Source organism: Balaenoptera physalus (genome assembly GCF_965194825.1).
Source record: "Balaenoptera physalus genome assembly, chromosome: 19".
NCBI classification, from domain to species: domain Eukaryota; kingdom Metazoa; phylum Chordata; class Mammalia; order Artiodactyla; family Balaenopteridae; genus Balaenoptera; species Balaenoptera physalus.
The window spans coordinates 12,419,768-12,437,528 of record NC_138900.1 but is presented as its reverse complement, the minus strand read 5'-3'; the positions used below and the strand labels follow the sequence as shown (position 1 = coordinate 12,437,528).

The 17,761-nt window shown below is 55.7% G+C and overlaps 1 protein-coding gene across 3 annotated transcripts; it reads right to left on the bottom strand.

The window, feature by feature from the left end:
* Positions 1 to 3,110: 3,110 nt before the first annotated feature.
* On the bottom strand, positions 3,111 to 17,353 carry TGFB1 (transforming growth factor beta 1). Of its 3 annotated transcripts, none has more exons than XM_082438794.1 (7): positions 16,042 to 17,348; positions 12,859 to 13,019; positions 11,125 to 11,242; positions 9,234 to 9,311; positions 8,905 to 9,055; positions 3,908 to 4,061; positions 3,111 to 3,399 (listed from the first exon to the last, which is right to left on the bottom strand). In XM_082438794.1, exons 1-7 carry the CDS (start codon positions 16,397 to 16,399, stop codon positions 3,241 to 3,243), a joined length of 1,179 nt encoding a protein of 392 aa, XP_082294920.1. In that variant the 5' UTR covers positions 16,400 to 17,348; the 3' UTR covers positions 3,111 to 3,240. The 3 variants fall into 3 exon arrangements, with proteins under 3 accessions (XP_082294920.1, XP_082294921.1, XP_082294922.1); XM_082438795.1 differs by having other exon boundaries at positions 8,905 to 9,052; positions 16,042 to 17,345; XM_082438796.1 differs by lacking the exons at positions 8,905 to 9,055; positions 9,234 to 9,311 and having other exon boundaries at positions 3,908 to 4,191; positions 16,042 to 17,353.
* Between the last annotated feature and the right edge of the window lie 408 nt (positions 17,354 to 17,761).

Here is a 17,761-nt window from a genome sequence, read left to right as displayed (position 1 = left end):
GGACACACAAAACTCACACCACAAAGCTTGCTGGAACACACACACACAAATTCACATTAGAAACACGAAAGACACCAACGCGCTGGAGGTCCAGAGATCTAGGGGGAAGGGGGCTTTCTCTCCCCCCCAACCTCCCCCCTCCCTTTCTCCCTCTCACGCTGACCCCGTCCCAGGTCCCAGGTCCCAGGCCTGTCTGGGGGAGGGGGCAGGAAGGCCTGAGCTGGCCTCCCCCGGCCCTGCTTCCTGCCCCTTGGGGGCAGGACGGGAAGCCGGGGCTCCAGCCGGAACCCAGGCTCCCCCCGACGACTTCCCTCGCCGCCCGGCCTGCCTGCAGAGGCGGGGGAGGGGAGCAGGGCGCCCCGAACCCCCGGGCCTGCCCCTGCGGCTGGCTGGGGGCCGGGGCTGCCCGGGCCGGGCTCGGCCCGGCCTTCCCGCAGGGCCAGGTGCCGGGAGGGGCGGGGCAGGAGCCGCCCCCGCGGCCGGGAAGGTGCTGAGCCCGCGGCTTTCCCTGCCCCCGGCGCCCGGGCGGGTGGGCGGGGTGTGGCCCGAGGGCGTGGCCAGGGCTCGGCGACCGCGGGAGCGCGCGGCCCGGTGTGCGGCCGGGACTTGTCCTGGGCCGAGGCGCGAGCTGGGCGTGTGAGGGCCACGGCCCCGGGGGTGTGTCTGGCTGTGTGGGACTCTCCGTCTGGGACCCGGGGTGTGACAGTGCGTCTAAGTATGACGGGTCGGCTACCGTCCGTAGGGCCGTGTGGGACTCCCCAGGCCTGAGCGTGTGGGGCCGGCAGATGTCAGGCCGAGTGGGCACGACCGCCTGGCGGTCTGCGAGATCCTGACGTGTCAGATCTCCGTGTGTGGTATGTGTCTGGGTGGGACTGTGACGTGTCAGGCCCTGTGCGTGCACACGGTGCCTGTTTGTGACCGTGACCCCCTGGAGGATGTTTGTATAACTGTCGGTGGGTCGGGGCCGGAGTCTCTGTTTCATTTCCTGACGGGGCTCCGATGCTGTGAGGAATGTGTCTGTCATGGCACTGCCTCTGCATCTGTGTCCGCAGTGTGGTGGTTGTACATCCTACAGGATGTATTTGTGTGACTGCGTCTTGCTCTGTCCCTACGGAAGTCTCTGCTTACGTTGTGTCCCAGCCAAGCTCCAAGGCAGGGCTGTGTGCATGTGATGGGGCGGCGTGTGTCACGTGCCACCAGGTGTCCCGGTCCATGTGTCATGGATCCTGCAGGAGTTTGTGTGTGTGTCCATTGTGTCTCTGAGAGGCGACTGTGTCTGCGTGGGACATTGTCCATACTTGAACCTCTGTATGATTGTGAATGTGTGAATACATGTGCCACAAACTCACGGGGCTGCAGAGACTACACTTCATGTCACTGTGTCCTTGCAAGCATCTCCACACAAGAGGCTGGTGACAATGGCAGCACATCCTTGGATAGTGAACTCTTCTGGCCCCCACCTCACCCCCAGCCCTCTATGACTCCCAGACCTGGGCCAGGAGGAGTAACCACATTTCTACCGCTGGGCTGGGCTGGGCAGGCCCCGGGGCCCACTCATCCAGACCTAGTGCCACTAACCCACCTACAAAGGAAGCTCAGCACTCACACCCTCCTCCCCCAGGGCAGTCACTGAGCAAAGCAGGTCAAGGCCCCAGACCTGAGAAGGGCAGGGCAGAGAGAGGGGGAACCGAAACCAGGGAGGAAGAGGGGAAACTGAGAGGCCAGAGAAAGAGGAAGCGGGAGAGAATTCATCAGCAAGACCCCAGCAGATGGGAAGAAACACAGCAGAGGGAAACCCACCCCAGCTCAGGGTGCTGTCATTTCTCTCCTGGACAACTGGTCTCCCTGCGGTCACCCTCAGCCCCGTCAGTCTACTCTCAACCATCAACCAGAGGGACCCCCGAGCACTCAAGTCAAATCACGTCCTTCTTCTGTTCAAAAACCCTGTCATGGTGCCTGCCGCTCTCAGAGTACAAGTTCTCACAGGCCCCCACAGGCCTGATGTGGTCTGGAAGGCAGGACCAGGGCAGAAGTTGTGTGCATAAGCCCTCAACTCTAGCTGCCTGGGTTTGAATCCCAGCTCTGCCATTTGCTAACTATGTGACCATAACAAATAAGTTAACCTCTCTGTGCCTCAGGTTCCCATCTGTGGAGTGGGGAGCAAATGATCTCCATAGCAGGAGTTGGCAGACATTTTCTGTCAAGGGTCAGATAGTAAATATTTTTGACTTTGCACAGTTTCTACTCAACTCTGCCCTAGTAGCACTAAAACAGCCACAGACAGTACAGTACCAAATAAGCATGGCTGTGCTCCAATAAAACTTTATTTACAGAAACAGGCAGCGAGTCAGAATTTGCCTGCAGGCAATAGTTTGCCAACCCCTGCTCTCTTGGGCTGTGGGGAGAATGCCATGAGCTAGTAGCTCCATACCTGGAGTGGAGAATTGTTGTTATTACTCTCTGGCCTGTGAGTGTTACTTTCTGACTCAGATCTTAACACCCTTCCCCTTGCCCCTCCCTTCCAAACGCACTGGCCTCTTTCCTGCCTGTGTAGCTCACCCCAAGTTCATCTTTACTTCCAGGCCTTTGCTTTTGTCTTCCTACCAAGAACACCCTCCCCCAGGCTGCCTTCTTGGCTTCCTTCAAGTCCCAAATGCCACCTCCTCCAAGAAGCCCTCCCTCCTCCCCAAAGCCATCTCTTACCCATCCTGCTTTCCTGTTTTCGCACAACTTTACTATGTCTGTCTCCTCCCCAGAAAGTAGGTTCCTGGTAGGCAGAAACTATTCCCTTAACCTCTCTGGGCTTCCATTTCCTTACATTTAAAGTGGGTGTTATCAGAGTCTCTTTATCTCAGAGCTTTGTTATGGTGGTTAAATGAGTTATTAACATAAGGGTCCAAGGTGCTCAATAAATAAATCTAACCCGTGTTCACCAGGAGTAAGGAACATAAAAAGCGCTAAGGAAGTGTTTGTGTGAGGAGGGGCAAATGAACGATGGGCAGAGACAGGAGGAGGCAGATCTAAGTGTAAATGTAAGGAGATGGGGGGGGGGGGTCGGGGAACGTCGGAAGGGAAACCCCAGTCAGGCTCCCAACGACACAGAGACCCAGTCATCTCTCCACCTTTAATGGACCCCAGGTGGGCTTGGGTGAGGTGTCCTTAAATACAACCCTGATGAGGCGGGCGGGGGCGGGGCCGGGCCTGCCGGGGTGGGCGGGACCTGTCGGGCGGGGCGGGGCCTCAGCTGCACTTGCAGGAGCGCACGATCATGTTGGACAGCTGCTCCACCTTGGGCTTGCGGCCCACGTAGTACACGATGGGCAGAGGCTCCAGCACCTGCGGCACGCAGCACGGCGCCGCCGACGCGCCCGGGTTGTGCTGGTTGTACAGGGCCAGGACCTGCGGGGCGGGTGGGCGGGGTCAGGGGTCGGGGGTCATGGGGAGGGTACCCCCACCCCACCAGCCTCTCCCTATCTCCCTCTGTCTTATCTCATTCCGTTTCTTTCTGTTTCTCTGCCTCTCCCCAGTTTCCACTCTTGGCTTGTGTCTCATTGTCTTTCTCTCTCCTTCCATCTTCCTAATTCTCTATCCTCCTGCCTTTTTCTCTCTCATTGTGTCCCTCCGTTTCTCTCTTTCTCCTTCCATCTCCCCACCTCTTCCCTAGCCCAAGTTATGCGTCTCCATGGGTCTCCCCATATCTCTGTCTCCCTCTGCCTCGTGTCTCTAACTGCTCAGACCCTGCCTCTAGTTTCTCTCCCATCCCTTTGCCACCTCCCCGCCAAACTCCCTGTCTCCTCTCTTTCTGACTACTATCTCGCCAATTCATCTGATTTTACCTCTCTTTCTCCCTCTCCTCCCTCGGTTCCTGCTACCCTCATCCCACCCCCAGCCAGGGCTCCAGACGCACCTTGCTGTACTGCGTGTCCAGGCTCCAGATGTAGGGGCAGGGCCCCAGGCAGAAATTGGCGTGGTAGCCCTTGGGTTCGTGAATCCACTTCCAGCCCAGGTCCTTGCGGAAGTCAATGTAGAGCTGCCGAACGCAGCAGTTCTTTTCCGTGGAGCTGCAGGCCGGAGGGAGGGAGGAACCCGAGTCAGGAGAGCGGAGGGGCTGCCCCTCCTCCCCCGGGTGTGCATGTGTTTCACCCTGGTTGCCCGCCAGCACGGTCTCCATCTTGGTCTCCCTTGCAACCCCTGTGATGATAACAGCAATAAGAGTAATAGTAACGATCATCACTAACACTGATAAAGCACTTCCTCCAGCCCAGCACTGCGCTAAGGGCATCCTCATGAACATTACCTCAGGCAACGCTCAAGCCTGTGAGAAGCCAAATGAACGTCCAGAGGGGATGGCTACACAAATCACAGCACATCCACACACTGGAACATAAAAAACACAATGCAGCTCCATGTGTACTGATATGTTCTACGTGTGCAACAGTGTTTATTGAACTACTACCATGTGCTGGGCTGGGGTCTACTGGGGACAATTGTTTGTTTGTTTGTTTGTTTGTACAAACAAAACAGACAGAAATCCCTGCCATCTGGGGCCACGTACTAGAGACTGTCCGTCGCTCCTCTGCTCTGAACAAGGCAAATGCCCAAGCCCCCGCCATGGACCGCAAGGCGCTACCAGATCTGGCTGATGTCAACTCCCTCCCCACTCCCACTCTCACTCTCCTTCAGCCACATTACCATCCTCGTTGTTCCTGAGTCCCAGCCCAGGACATTTGCACTTGCTGTTTCCTCTGCCTGGCTTGCTATTCCCACAGATACCCACTCTGGCTCTGTTTCTTCACTCCATTTGTGTGTATGCTCAAACATCCCTCACTCAGGGAGCCTTAACTCCTAGAACACTGCCTGGCATGCAGTAGGTGCTCAATAAATATCAGTCAAATAAATGAATGTCGTCTCCTCAGAGTCCTTCCTGGACCATCCTACCCAAAATACCAATCCAAATGTTTGTTAATTCCATACAGTGTAATAACAGCATTTCAGTTATGTGAGAAAACGTGAAAATGACTGCAGCTGAAATGGGGCAAATCTTAATACTTGTTGATACTGGATGAGAGTTTATGGGGGTTCCTTGTACCATCTTGGTTGCTTATGAATACATTTAAAGTTTCCCCTAATAAAAAAAATTTAAATCAGAAGAGGAAAAATAAATCATCACAATGCCTTCTTTCTTTCCCCTTCCTCAGATTTGTTTTCCTTCTTGCCACCTGCTCTTTTATTAGATATTGATTTATTTATCTGTTCATTTTCTGTCTTCCTCTGAGGACAGGACTTTTTGTCTATTTTGCCCCTAAATGTGTCCCTGCAACAGTGCCTGGCACATAGCAGGTGCTTAGCAAGTATTGGCTGTATAAAATAATTGATCAATATGTTAGGTCTTTTAAAAGCACATTGGAGGGACTTCCGTGGTGGTCCAGTGGTTAAGAATCCTCCTCCCAATGCAGGGGACATGGGTCCGATCCCTGGTCGGGGAAATAAGATCCCACACACATCCTGTGGGGCAACTAAGCCTGCACGCCGCAACTACTGAGCCCGCACACTCTAGAGCCTGTGCGCCACAACTAGAGAGAAGCCAGCCCGCGCGCCACAACGAAGAGCCCGCTCACCGCAACAAAGAGCCCGTGTGCCACAACTAAGATCCAACACGGCCAAAAAAATAAATACTTTTTTAAAAACAGAATAAAATAAAAAATAAAAGCACATTGGAGAGTGGTGGTATGTAAGACTCTACTGCCCTGGACTCATGATCTGTGTCCCAGGCTCGGATGCAAAAGTCAGTCCTCCCCAGTCTGCGGCCCCGGCTCCTGCATGTCTGGAAGGAAATGGGGCATTTTCTGTGCTGGCCCCTGGGGCCATGGTTGAGATGGGCTGGGAACTTGACTAAAAAGCTTGACTCATGGGCAGCTGAGAACACTTTCAAGTCCGTGTTCATAACATGTGAAAGGAACACTACGCAAAGTTACAGGTACAGTCATGATCTAAATTCTGTTTTGAATAGACGGACTGGAAGGCAATATATTAAAATGTTGACAGTGACATTTTATATGTGGTAATGTGATGGGTGATATCTTTCTGTATTTTCCAAATTCTCAATAGTGGGTATGTGTTACTTTTAGAATCAGAAAATAAAATTCAAAGAAAGAAAATGCAGTACTCCCCCCCCTCAAAAAAAAAAAGACTCTACCATTTGGACAAAATAAAAAATATATACATGGCTATGTGTAAGTGTCTCATACAGAGACTCTCTGGGAGGAGACACAAATACAATAAAAGCCTCCTCATAGAGGGGCTGGGGGCCGGAGCTGGAGGGTCTCTGAGTATCCTTTCTGGGTTTGATCCATGTGCATGTATTTTCCTACTCAAAAATCAATAGAGGAAAAAAAAAAATCAATAGCGGGAATTCCCTGGCGGTCCAGTGGTTAAGACTCCATGATTCCACTGCAGGGGGTGCGGGTTCAATCCCTGGTCAGGGAACTAAGATCCCGCATGTGTGCGGTGCGGCCAAAAAAAATAATCAATAGAGAATTCCCTACAAGGCAGGTCTTATTATTATTCCCATTTGAAAGATGAAGAAGTTGAGCCTCAGAGAAAGGGGGATGTTGTCTGTTCACTTGTAGCCTACATGTGGTGGAGCTGGGGGCCAGGTTCACAGCTAACTCTGTGCTGCCCTGGGGTCTGTGGCCTCATCTGCCCAGTGCAACCATGTCAGCTTAAGCAGAGGGGGAAGAGGCAATGTGACAGGATCTCCCAGGGCAAGACAAGGCCTCTCCAAGAGCCACAGGACGTTGAGAAGGAAGTTAGGAAACTTAGATTCCTGTGAGTTCAGCCTGGCGCCTCCCCAGTCTGGCTGGGCCTCAGTTCCCTCATCTGTACAAAGATGCAAGGGATGCTGGATCAAATAAGATGTTGTTAAGGGCCCAGGAGGCATCAGGAAATCCATGGACGGCCTGAGGGAGGGGCCTGAGCCCCGCAGACCATATGCACCTACGTGTGTATGTATAGGCATATTCTGGGGAAAAAAGGTTCCTGGCTTTCGACTTCTCAAGGGGTTCCCGGACTCACAAAAGGGGAAGAACCACTGTCCAGAGTAATCTTTCATTTCTGATCCAACTGTGCCAGGGTGCTGAGGTCCTAAGATTTGAAGTGTGTGATTCTATCATCCAACTCAACTGTTCTCCCTATAGGGTCCCTGGAGAGGCAGCAGGCAACATTCAACAAGCCCTCCAGGTGACCCTGAGGTGCATGCCTGGGGCCTGCTGCATTCCAGGTCCTGTGATACACGCAGTCCAGGCCCTTGCAACTCTGCCCTCCAGTCTACCAGGACCCAACAGGGTCTGACGAGTAAAAGAAACCCACTTGGGGGACTTCCCTGGCAGTCCAGTGGTTAAGACTCCGCACTTCCACTGCAGGGGGGCAACAGTTTGATCCCCAGTCGGGGAACAACTCAGATCCCACAGGCTGCGTGGCTCGGGCCAAAGAAGAAAAAAAAAAAAAAAAAAAAAAAAGACCCAAATAAGGTCTATACATGGCAACTGCTTGATACATCTTTTAATATTCTTTTTTAAAGTCTGCAGAACCATCTCTCTGTTTCCCCCCTTTGTATTGTATTTGTTGAAGAAAAGCTGGGTCAGGTTTCCCACAATCTAGATGTTGCTGACTGCACGACCATGGTGTTGTTTAACATGTTTCTCTGTTCTTATATTTCTGGGAAATTGGATCTACCGTACTGACCAGCTTCAGGTTTGATTTTCTGGCAAGACTTCCTAAGTGACATTGTGTCCCTCATGTGGCTGGCACTCTCTCTCTCTAATAGTATAAGCTGTTGGCACTCAAGACCTCAAACCATTCATTCATTCACAGGGTTGCTGGGCAGAGGGTAGGATCTGGTGGTGAAGGAGTTTGGGAGCAGAGCTGACTTTCCAGCAGGAGAACTGCATGTAACAAAGCTCAAAGGCACCATCAAAATATTAAGCAGGGGAGGGCCAAGGTCACATTATCACTCTAAACTCACAACATTCTAACTCTGAACTTCAACATTCTAGGACTACAACTTTTCAATTTTCTTAGACTGCAATACACCAGCCTCTCAAGATTCTAACACACCAACAGCTTTCCAGCTTTCTAGGATTCCCACATTCCAGCTCTCCAGGATCTTGGCATTCTTGAATTCCAATATTTCAAAACTGCATTCCAACATTCCACAATTCTGAGCCCATCACTCAAGAGGTCCAAGCTGCCACTTTCTAAGATCACAGCCTTCCAAGATTCTCACAAGATTCCAGCCCTGAGTCCCAACATTCTAGATTACCAATACTCTGGCTTTCTCCAACACCAACATTTGTGGATGCTAATATTTTAACACAGGATTCCACTATTCTGGGCCCAATATTCAAGGACTCCAATCTGCCGATACGGGAGACTCCAGTCTGTCAATGGTATAGGAATCCAACATGGGCAATCTTCCAGTTCTGAATTCCCAAGTTCTAGGATCCCAACATCCCTTGAGTCCAACATTCTCAGATTTCAATAATGAATACCGAATTCTAACATCCTAGAATCCCCACATGCTTGAACCCCAACCTGCCAGCAGTACAGGACTCTAACGTGGCGACCTTCCAATATTGAATTCCCACATTCTCAGTGTTCAACATTCTAATAGTCTCTGATTCCAACCCACCAGCAAGAGAGCCACCTGATCTCAGCATTCGAGGACTCCCAGTTCACACATCCCAGCATCCTAGGCCTCGGACCTCATCCCCTGAACGCTCCAGGCTGAAGGAGATGCCAGCCCAAGCATAGCACCAGCCAGGTGCCCAATCTGCAGTGCCCGCTCAGCAGACGGCAAGGAGGCCCCCAGCCCGGAAGGCATCAGGGGAAGGCTGCAAGGTTCACCTGAAACAGTAGTTGGTGTCCAGGGCTCGGCGGTGCCGGGGGCTGTGCAGGTGCTGGGCCCTCTCCAGCGGGGTGGCCATGAGGAGCAGGAAGGGCCGGTTCATGCCATGAATGGTGGCGAGGTCACCCCGGCGGCCGGAACTGAACCCTGCTTTGGTTTGGGAGTCAGGCGGTGGGGAGGGTGGGGAAGACATACACACACTCTCAGATGGATGAATGGGAGATGGTCAAGAGGAAGAAACACACACACACACACACACACACACACACACACACACACACACACATCACTGGTGGGCATGGGGCTGGGCCGGGGAGGTGGGCCTCACCGTTAATGTCCACTTGGAGTGTGTTATCTTTGCTGTCACAGGAACAGTGGGCACTGAGGCGAAAGCCCTCTATTTCCTCTGTGGGAGTGGGGAGAGGGAAGCCAGTGTGAGGGGGCGGCTCACCCAGCCCCTGGGGGAAGAGAAAGGAAGTGGCAAACCCCCGGGGTGGGGGTGGGGAGACCTCCTTCCTGCCCCTTCCCCTGCCTGCCCTCTCACTGCACCCTCGTGCTCCAGTGCTTTGCCTTGTAGCCTCCTCCTCCTCCAGGTCTCAGCTCAAAGGCCACCTCCTCCGGGAAGCCCTCCAGGACACAGCCCCGCCTCCACTATGACAGCACTTTATTTTCTCCATAGCACTTACCCTGACATTTGTATCTGGCTATTTCTTTCCCTCTTTGTTCTCAGTGGCAAAGCAGGATACATGGGGGCAGGGATCCTTGTTTTCTTGTTCCCCGCTGGGCCTGGCCCACAGTCGTAAAAACAAACATCTCCTGAGTTCGCACTGGGTGCCAGACCCTGTTCTAAACACTTTTTGTGTATTATTTCCTTTAATCCTCACCAAAGTTCCCCATTTTACAGATGAAGAAGCCAAGGCCCACGGAGAGGGGGTGACTTGCCCAAAGTGGGAAAAGGCAGGGCTGGGATGCAAGTGCCTGGGCTCTTGTCCCAGGGCCGGTGTGGAAGAAAGGTTTCTTGAATGAATGAGTGAATGCCTTTCTAAGCTCCCACTATGTGTTGGACCCTGTGCTGGGGGCTCTGGACTCAGCAATCAGCCCAGGACACTTGTCCCAGCGCTCACCTGCTCCCTAACCCCCATCTTTTCCTCTGGCCAAACCATCACTTATCTCATGAGTCTCAACACAAACATCCTCATCCAGGAAGCCCTCCTGGACCCCTCCAGATGGGTTTGGATGTCCACTCTCGGCTCCCACAGCACTTACGGCCTCCCCCATCCCGGCCCTGGTCATTGTGGCCATCACAATGGGAGTCAGGCGGGCCCCCTGCTAGGGCTTTGGCAAGATTTCCTAGGTGTCTAGAAGTGACTGTGGGCCCCATGAGGGCAGGCCTAGAAGTTGTCATGGTTACCACTGTGTCCCCCACACCACCCGCACAGGGCCAGGCACATAGCAGGAACCTACTGGCATTTACTGAGTGAAGGAATGAATGGGAGGGAGACTAGGAAGGGAGATGTGGGTACTGTGGACTCAGATGGGACAGGACAGACAGTCCTCTTCCGGACAGATCAGGTGTGTCTGGCTCTCCCTGGACTCGAGGGCTCTGCACAGCCTATCCCTCTGCCTTGAACCCTCTTGCCCCTCCATCTTTCCCAGGCTGGCTCCACTCATCCCTCAGACAACCGCGCTAATGTCCCCTCCTCCAGGAAGCCCTCCCTGATTTCCCAGGCTAGGTCAGGCACCTCCTCTGGGCTCCCCCTCCCAACTCTGCCCACTCTGGGACATTACTACCTGGTTTTCAGGTCTTTCTCCCAAATCCCCTAACCTGAGCAATGGATGATAAGCTTCATGAGGGCAAGTATGGTGCTGTTTTGGTTCCTGTTGTGTCCCCAGCATCACCCAGTACAGGGCAGGTGCTCAGGAAATGGATTTACCATTAATCACTCAGGTTTGAGTGCCTGGGAGGAGGCCCAGGTCTGGGCTCTTTGGCACCAACATGGGGTGGGGGGTGCTAGGCAGGGGAGCCCCAGGACAAACAATGGGGTCAACCCCATTACAAAATAGGGGTCGGGGGGGACTTCCCTGGTGGTCCAATGGTTAACAGTCCACGCTTCCACTGGAGGTTCGATCCCTGGTCGGGGAGCTAAGATCCCACATGCCACGCAGTGTGGCCAAAAAACACACAAAAAATAGGGGTGGGGCAGACAAGCAGTCCTCACCTCCGTGGGTCAGCCACTGCCGCACAACTCCAGTGACATCAAAGGACAGCCACTCCGGTGAGTCGCTGGGGGCCAGCAGCCGGTTGCTGAGGTAGCGCCAGGAATCATTGCTGTATTTCTGGGGGATAATGAATTGGGGGGAGAGACAGTGGGTAGATGTTGCCACACAGCCCTCATGTACGCTGCACCCCTGACTCCACCTGCTCCCCGAAAAGGGCCTCCACACAGTCCTGCGGACAGTCCCCTCCCAGACACCCAAACCGAGGGGCCCACAGGAGCCACCCACCCCACAGCAGCCCAGAGGGGAGAGAGAACCCCAGGCTGGGGGGTCAAGGCACCTGGGCAGCTCAGCCTCTATGCCTGACCCCGGCGTGGCCGTGGAAAATTCCTCTCCCCTTTTGTCCTTGGTTTCCTCACTGATGAAATGCCAGGCGGCCCCTTTCAGCTTGGACGGCCCATGATGCCACGAGTCTCCTACTGACATCGTAGGGGTCACTGACTATAGACAGTTCTGCAAATTTGGCCCCCCAAATTCTGAGAGTCTATCACGTTCCTTCTTTTTTTTAAAAAATGTATTTATTTATTTTTTATTTATTTTTGGCTGCATCGGGTCTTCGTTGCTGTGCGCGGGCTTTCTCTAGTTGCGGCGAGCGGGTTTCTCATTGCGGTGGCCTCTCCTGTTGAGGAGCACGGGCTCTAGGCGCGCGGGTTTCAGTAGCTGTGGCACACAGGCTCAGTAGTTGTGGCTCGTGGGCTCCAGAGCGCAGGCTCAGTAGTTGTGGCGCGTGGGCTTAGTTGCTCCGCGGCATGTGGGATCTTCCCAGACCAGGGCTCGAACCCGTGTCCCCTGCGTTGCCAGGCAGATTCTTAACTACTGTGCCACCAGAGAAGCCCCAAGTTATCACTTTCTAGAAGTTATGTGAGAAGTCATTCCATAACGCCAGTGCTCAGTGGCACCCCAAGAATTACACATTCAATGAGCCTGAGACATTCCAGAGGACTCATGTTCTACAAACCCACGAGTCTGACATGCCACAAACCTAGACGTTGCAGACGCCTGACATCCATGTGGAATGATCCCCTGGGAGCTGGCAGGATAAAAGCTAATTCTCTAGACTCCAAGAAGTTAACATCAGACAAAGTTCCCTTGTTGTAAGAGTCTAACATCTACTACTGAATCTAACGTTCCACATGACAGGGATTCTAGGTCACATAACCTTCAAGAGAATCCAGAACTTCTTGAGGCTCCAATCTTCCTGGAGACTCTTCTAGAAAAGAGCTAACCAAGAGAACTTTCTGTGATGATGGAAAAGTTCTTTATCTATGGTGTCCAAAATAGCAGCTGCTAGCTAACCCCATGTGACTACAGGCCACTTGAACTATGGCCAGTGAGACTGAGGAACTGAATTTTTTCTTTTATTTAATTTTAATCAACTTAAATGGCCATATGTGGCTAGTGGCTACTGTGTGGGGACAGAGCACTTTGAAAGTCTGCAACCTTTACAGAGATTCAAACTTTCAAAAGAAGTCCTGAGTTCTTAGAGTCCAACTCCTAAGATTCCGGCCTTCTAAATGTTTAACCTTCTAGGGCTCTAAGAGTCTGAAAGTTTCAGAGCCCTGTGATTCCACAGTCTGTGCCTCCAGGATCGGTCACCATGGACCCTGCAGCCACCAGCCTTCCAGCCACCCCAGCACCGCCCCAGCCCAGGCCACCTCTGGGGCCCTCGCCCCCACCTGGTACAGCTCCACGTGCTGCTCCACTTTTAACTTGAGCCTCAGCAGGCGCAGCTCTGCCCGAGAGAGCAACACAGGTTCGGGCACCGCTTCCCGGAGCTCCGATGTGTTGAAGAGCATATACATGCTGTGTGGGCTACGCTTGATTTTCCCATAGATTTCTAGGCAGAAGGAGCCGAGAGCGGGGATGTCAGGGTTTGACAGGGGCAGGGGAGCTGGCGCACCCCAAGTCAAAGAGCCCTGGGTTGGAGTCTAACCCTAACACATTTTAGCTGTGTGACCTTAGGTGACTGGCTTCTCCTCTCTGGGTTTGTTTCCACCTCTTTAAACGGGATCCTACCCACCCTTCCCTCCCATCAACTGAGAAGTGCCCCCTCAGTACAAAGCTGGCACAGGGGTGGGGGCTGCTCTGCTTGCTTAGGCCTCCCCAGCACTTGGAGCCTCAAATGCAAGTTATGTCCCAGCACAGGGACCAAGGGCATTTGGATCGGACTGTGCCTCTACTGCCTTCTTTCTTGGGCAAGTCACAAGCCCTCTCGGAGCTTCAGTTTCCTATTCTTTGGGAAAGATCAACCTGACATCAAGTTCTCTGCCTCCCAGCCCAGGCTTTCCTAACTGAAGCGCTGGAACTTTGGGCAAGTGAATTCCTCTCTGTGTGCCAGATTCTCACCTGTAAGACAAGGACTGATTACAGGATGACAGTGTGAAATAAGTGAGATGATGCAGATAAAGTATGTCGCACAGAGTCTGCGTACAATGCTTACTCTAATGTGTGTGTTCAACAACCCCATGAGGAAGATACTATTAGTATACCCGTTTTATAGATGGGAAAACTGAGGCAAAGAGATGAAACAATTTGCCCCAAGATCACGCAGCCAGGAAGCTGCAGAGTGGGGATTCAAACTCAGCCAGTCTGATTCCAGAGACTGTGCTCTTAACCCCTAGGTTATGCTGCCTCCCTGCTAATGTGACATTACTCTTGTTGTTGTTGTTATTATTATAATTATTGTTTCCTTCCCCAGCTAGTTAGAGAAGGCAAAGTTCATTCTAGGTAAGAATGGCTTCGGGGGCGGGGGAAGGGGAACAGAGAAAATTAGGAAGAGTTTTCTAGTCTAGGAAAAGTTTGGGGTTGGGAAAGAGGGGGGCAAGCCATGAACTCCTGGATCAACTGGGACAGCTGCTTTAGGCCTCTGCAGTGGGGGCATGGAAATGGTGGAGACATCTGATGAGAAAGGACAGAGGAAGCCCCTTCAGTGGGCCTCCTTCCCCTACTCCTCCCCTCTCTAGCCGGGCCAGCCCCTGCCCCGCACAAAAAAAGCCCTATCTTGGCCCAGGGGTTACTCAGCAGACCCCAAAGGAAGGGTAGAGCCCAGGCCTGGGAGACAGATAGGGAAGAAGAGAGATAGAAGGGGCAGGAACGGTCAGAGGGAGAGATGGAGAGTAGGGTATGGAGGAGAAAAAGAGAGAGGGAAGAGATGGAGAGACAGAAACTGGGAGACCCAGACTGGGACAGAGAAAGTAACAGTGATGCAGGAGAGATGGAAAGGCAGAGATGGGAGACAGAGACACACGGGAAGAGAGACATAGGGTTTGGGAGCGAGATGGAGGCAGAAGAGGAATGAAGAGAGATTGAAGGTATCAGTGTTGGAAAAATCTCTACAACCAAGGTGAAGCTACGACGGAAAAGGTGAGATGGAGATGTGGGAGGGTAGGGGTGTCATTCGGCTGAAGCGGCAACTGGGTGCACAAATGGGCCAGAGACCCACAAGTCTAATGCCCAAGAGGGAAAGTGAAAGCAGGGGGGTCGCCCCCAATCCTCCGGGCCACGCGGGACGCCTGGATCTCCGCGGGCGCCGAGGGGGCGGGCCCAGCGGTAGTGCCGCCTTGAGCTGGGGGTGAAGGGGGCGGGAGGCGCCGCCGCCACCGCGAGGGCGGGGACCGGACCTGCCTCGTCTCGCCCCAGGCTCCGCGCGCGATCCCCGCCCCCCGAGGCACGGGAAGGAAAGGAAGGGAGGGAGGGCTAGGCGGCCGGACGCTGGGGTTTCCCCAGCCTTCTAGAGAGGAACTAGGAGTTTGGGGTCCAGGCTCTCAGCATTCAGCTCTGCGGGGGTTCTCCTGTCCCCTTCCGGAAGCGCAGGCTCCTCCCCCCGCGCGTGGCACACACGTGGGGCTTCCTCACCCCTACCAGCTCGGTTTTCTCACCCGGGTCTTGTAGAGTCGCACCCACCCACCTCTCCCTCTACGGCTCGACTCCTCGCTCAGCCCTCTCCCTTCCATGCCGCGGCGTGGCGGAGGCTCGCTGCTCCCAGCATGGCACCGTCCCTCTCTCCTCTGCCCCCTCCCAGGTCCACCTTTCCCACGCTTGTCTCTCCGCTCCGTATACCCCTTCCCACGACCCAGTATTCTAGGTTTCCTGGGGGCTCGCTTCCTCCGCTGGGCTTCCTCCTCTCACGTCCGTCTGCGAAATAGAGCACCTCCCGGCGCATCCTCGGCATCCCCCTGGGGTCTCCGCTTCTCTCCCGCCAGCTTCCCCCACCCTACGACCTCACGCCCCCTTTGACCTCGCATTGATCACCCCCTCCCCGCATCTCTCTCTAAGCCCTTCCCCAATCCCGCGTGTTCTTCGCGCCGTGTGCAAATGCGTCCACTCTCCACTTTCTGGAACCTCTGGGGTTCGCTTCACCTAGTTTTTCTGTCCTTCTTGAATCTTCCTGCCTCATGACCCCTGAGCTCTGGGTCAGCTTTCCCCACTACCTCTCCTCTCCCCAATGCCGGGGTCCTCGCTTCTCCCAAAGCGAGCTCCCTCTCTGCGGGCCCCACCCTCGACCCCCGCACTCCAGTGCACCCTGCAAGGGGAAGTCTTTTTCTACAACACCCCCCCCCCCGTAACTGCTTCGCTTCTCTCCCTCTAAGGGACTCCCCCCGCCCACGATCTCGCATGTTCCTGTAGCCCTCCAAAAGCGGTCCACTCCGCTCACTATCTCCTCTTCAAGACCAGATACCTGGGGGGTAGGGAGCTCAGCCCTGTCCTCTTTGGGACTCCCCCTCCCAAGTTCCCGGCGCCCCCGGGGGTCCTCTTCCTCCAGCCAGTTTCCTCTACCAGTAATTTCCTCCCCGTGACCCCTGCACTCCGGCGCCCCCTGGGGGCTCCCCTCCAGGGTTCCCCTGCCCCTCCGAGCTCACCGTTGCTGTTTTCCACCATTAGCACGCGGGTGACCTCCTTGGCATAGTAGTCCGCCTCTGGCTCAGGCTCAGGTTCGGCACTTTCCCCGGCCACCCGGTCACGGGTACTGTTGTAAAGGGCCAGTACGGCCTCGGGCAGCGGACCGGGCGGCACCTCCCCCTGGCTCGGGGGGCTGGCGAGCCGAAGCTTGGACAGAATCTGGCCGCGGATGGCCTCGATGCGCTTTCGCTTCACCAGCTCCATGTCGATGGTCTTGCAGGTGGACAGTCCGGCGACCGGCCGGCTAGGCGGCAGCACTAGTAGCCACAGCAGCGGCAGCAGCAGCGGCGGCAGCAGCCGCAGCCCCGAGGGCGGCATGGGGGAGGCGGCGCCCCCGGCACAGCCGAGAGCGCGAGCCGGGCTGGGGTGGGAAGAGGGAGGCCCCGCCCCTACAGGGTCTGGGGGGGTCTCCCGAGGAAAGGTAGGAGGGTCTGGGGAGGGGGGGAGTTGAGGCCCTCAGGGAGAGCGGAGCGGAGCTGGAGGGGAGGCTCTGATGGGTGTGTTCTCGGTATCCCACGGCAAAAACCGAGATGAGCGAGATCTGGTACCAAAGGTGGGTGGTCTTGAATAGGAAAGCTGAGGCAGGTCTGAGATTGATCCCGTCTCCTGGATCCCGGAGAGAAGGGTCCTTGGATGCGCGGGGGCTCAAGAGAGAGGCTGGGAGTTGGGGGCCGTGCGGGGGGGTGCGACCGATGTCTGGGGTCGAGTCCTCGCGGGAGTCGGGTTTGAGGCTCCTGAGGGCTGGTCCGGAATGGGGGCGCCCGGGGAACGCCGTGTGGGGGGAAGGAAGGGAGCAAGCGTCCGAGGCGGTGCGGGGTGGAGGTGCGGTCTGGGGTCCCCCAGTCCTGCCTCGCGGAGCAGCGCTGCGCGAAGGTCCCCGCGCCTTTGGCTCCCAGCGGCAGCGGAAAAGTCTCAAAACTTTTTTCCTCTTCTCCCAACCAGCTCGTCCCTCCTCCCGCTCCTCCTCCCCCTCCTCCCCGCAGTGGCGGCAGCGGCGGCGGCGGCGGCGGCGGGGGCGGCGGCGGCTCGTCTCAGACTCTGGGGCCTCGGACTGCTCCTCGGCGGCTCCTTTCTCCGTTCCCGGCTGAGGCCGGCCCCGCGGGCGGCTCCGAGCCGGGGGGGTGCCCCGGAGGGGGCGTCCCCCCTGCCCCCGGCTGGGGCCCTCGCTGTCTGGCGGATCCGCGGCGGGAGGAAGGGAGTGGGACGGCCTGGGGCGCGAAGGGCGGCGGCAGCGGCGACCGGCTGGGGCGGCGGGGGTTTTTGAAGCCGCCCCGGCCCCACCCAGGAAGCGCGCGGGGCGGGGGCGGCCCTCAGGGGGAGGGCATGGGGGGGCCGGTCCACAGTCCTCATCTCGCGTGGGCGGGCTCCAAGGGGGGTCCCTTACGCCCTGGGGGGAGGGGGCGGGCACCCGGCTCCGCCCCACCAACAGGGTGCTGCCTCCTGGCGGCTGAGCGCTACCAAAGCGGGCGGCTGTGCTGCGTGTGGCTTTGAGGACTGTGCGAGGGTCACCGAGGGAATGAAGACCTGGCAGGGAGGGCTCAATCAGAGGATGGGGACGCAGGGTACAGGGAATCCGAGGACGACCACCCCGAGTGGAGAGTGGGAAGCTGGGGCAGTGGGGGAGAGGGTCAGCCAGAAGACAGGGAGCCAGTGGGGAGAGGGGCACAGAGGAGGGGGACC

Bases quoted from the DNA above. Each gene is read 5' to 3' on its own strand.
- TGFB1 (XM_082438794.1), bottom strand. From the start codon at position 16,399: ATGCCGCCCTCGGGGCTGCGGCTGCTGCCGCCGCTGCTGCTGCCGCTG. The intron at 13,020-16,041 runs GTGAGCTCGGAG...CCTTCTGCCTAG, and splicing joins AATGGTGGAAAACAGCAACG to AAATCTATGGGAAAATCAAG. The intron at 3,400-3,907 runs GTGCGTCTGGAG...CCCGCCCCGCAG, and splicing joins TGGACACGCAGTACAGCAAG to GTCCTGGCCCTGTACAACCA.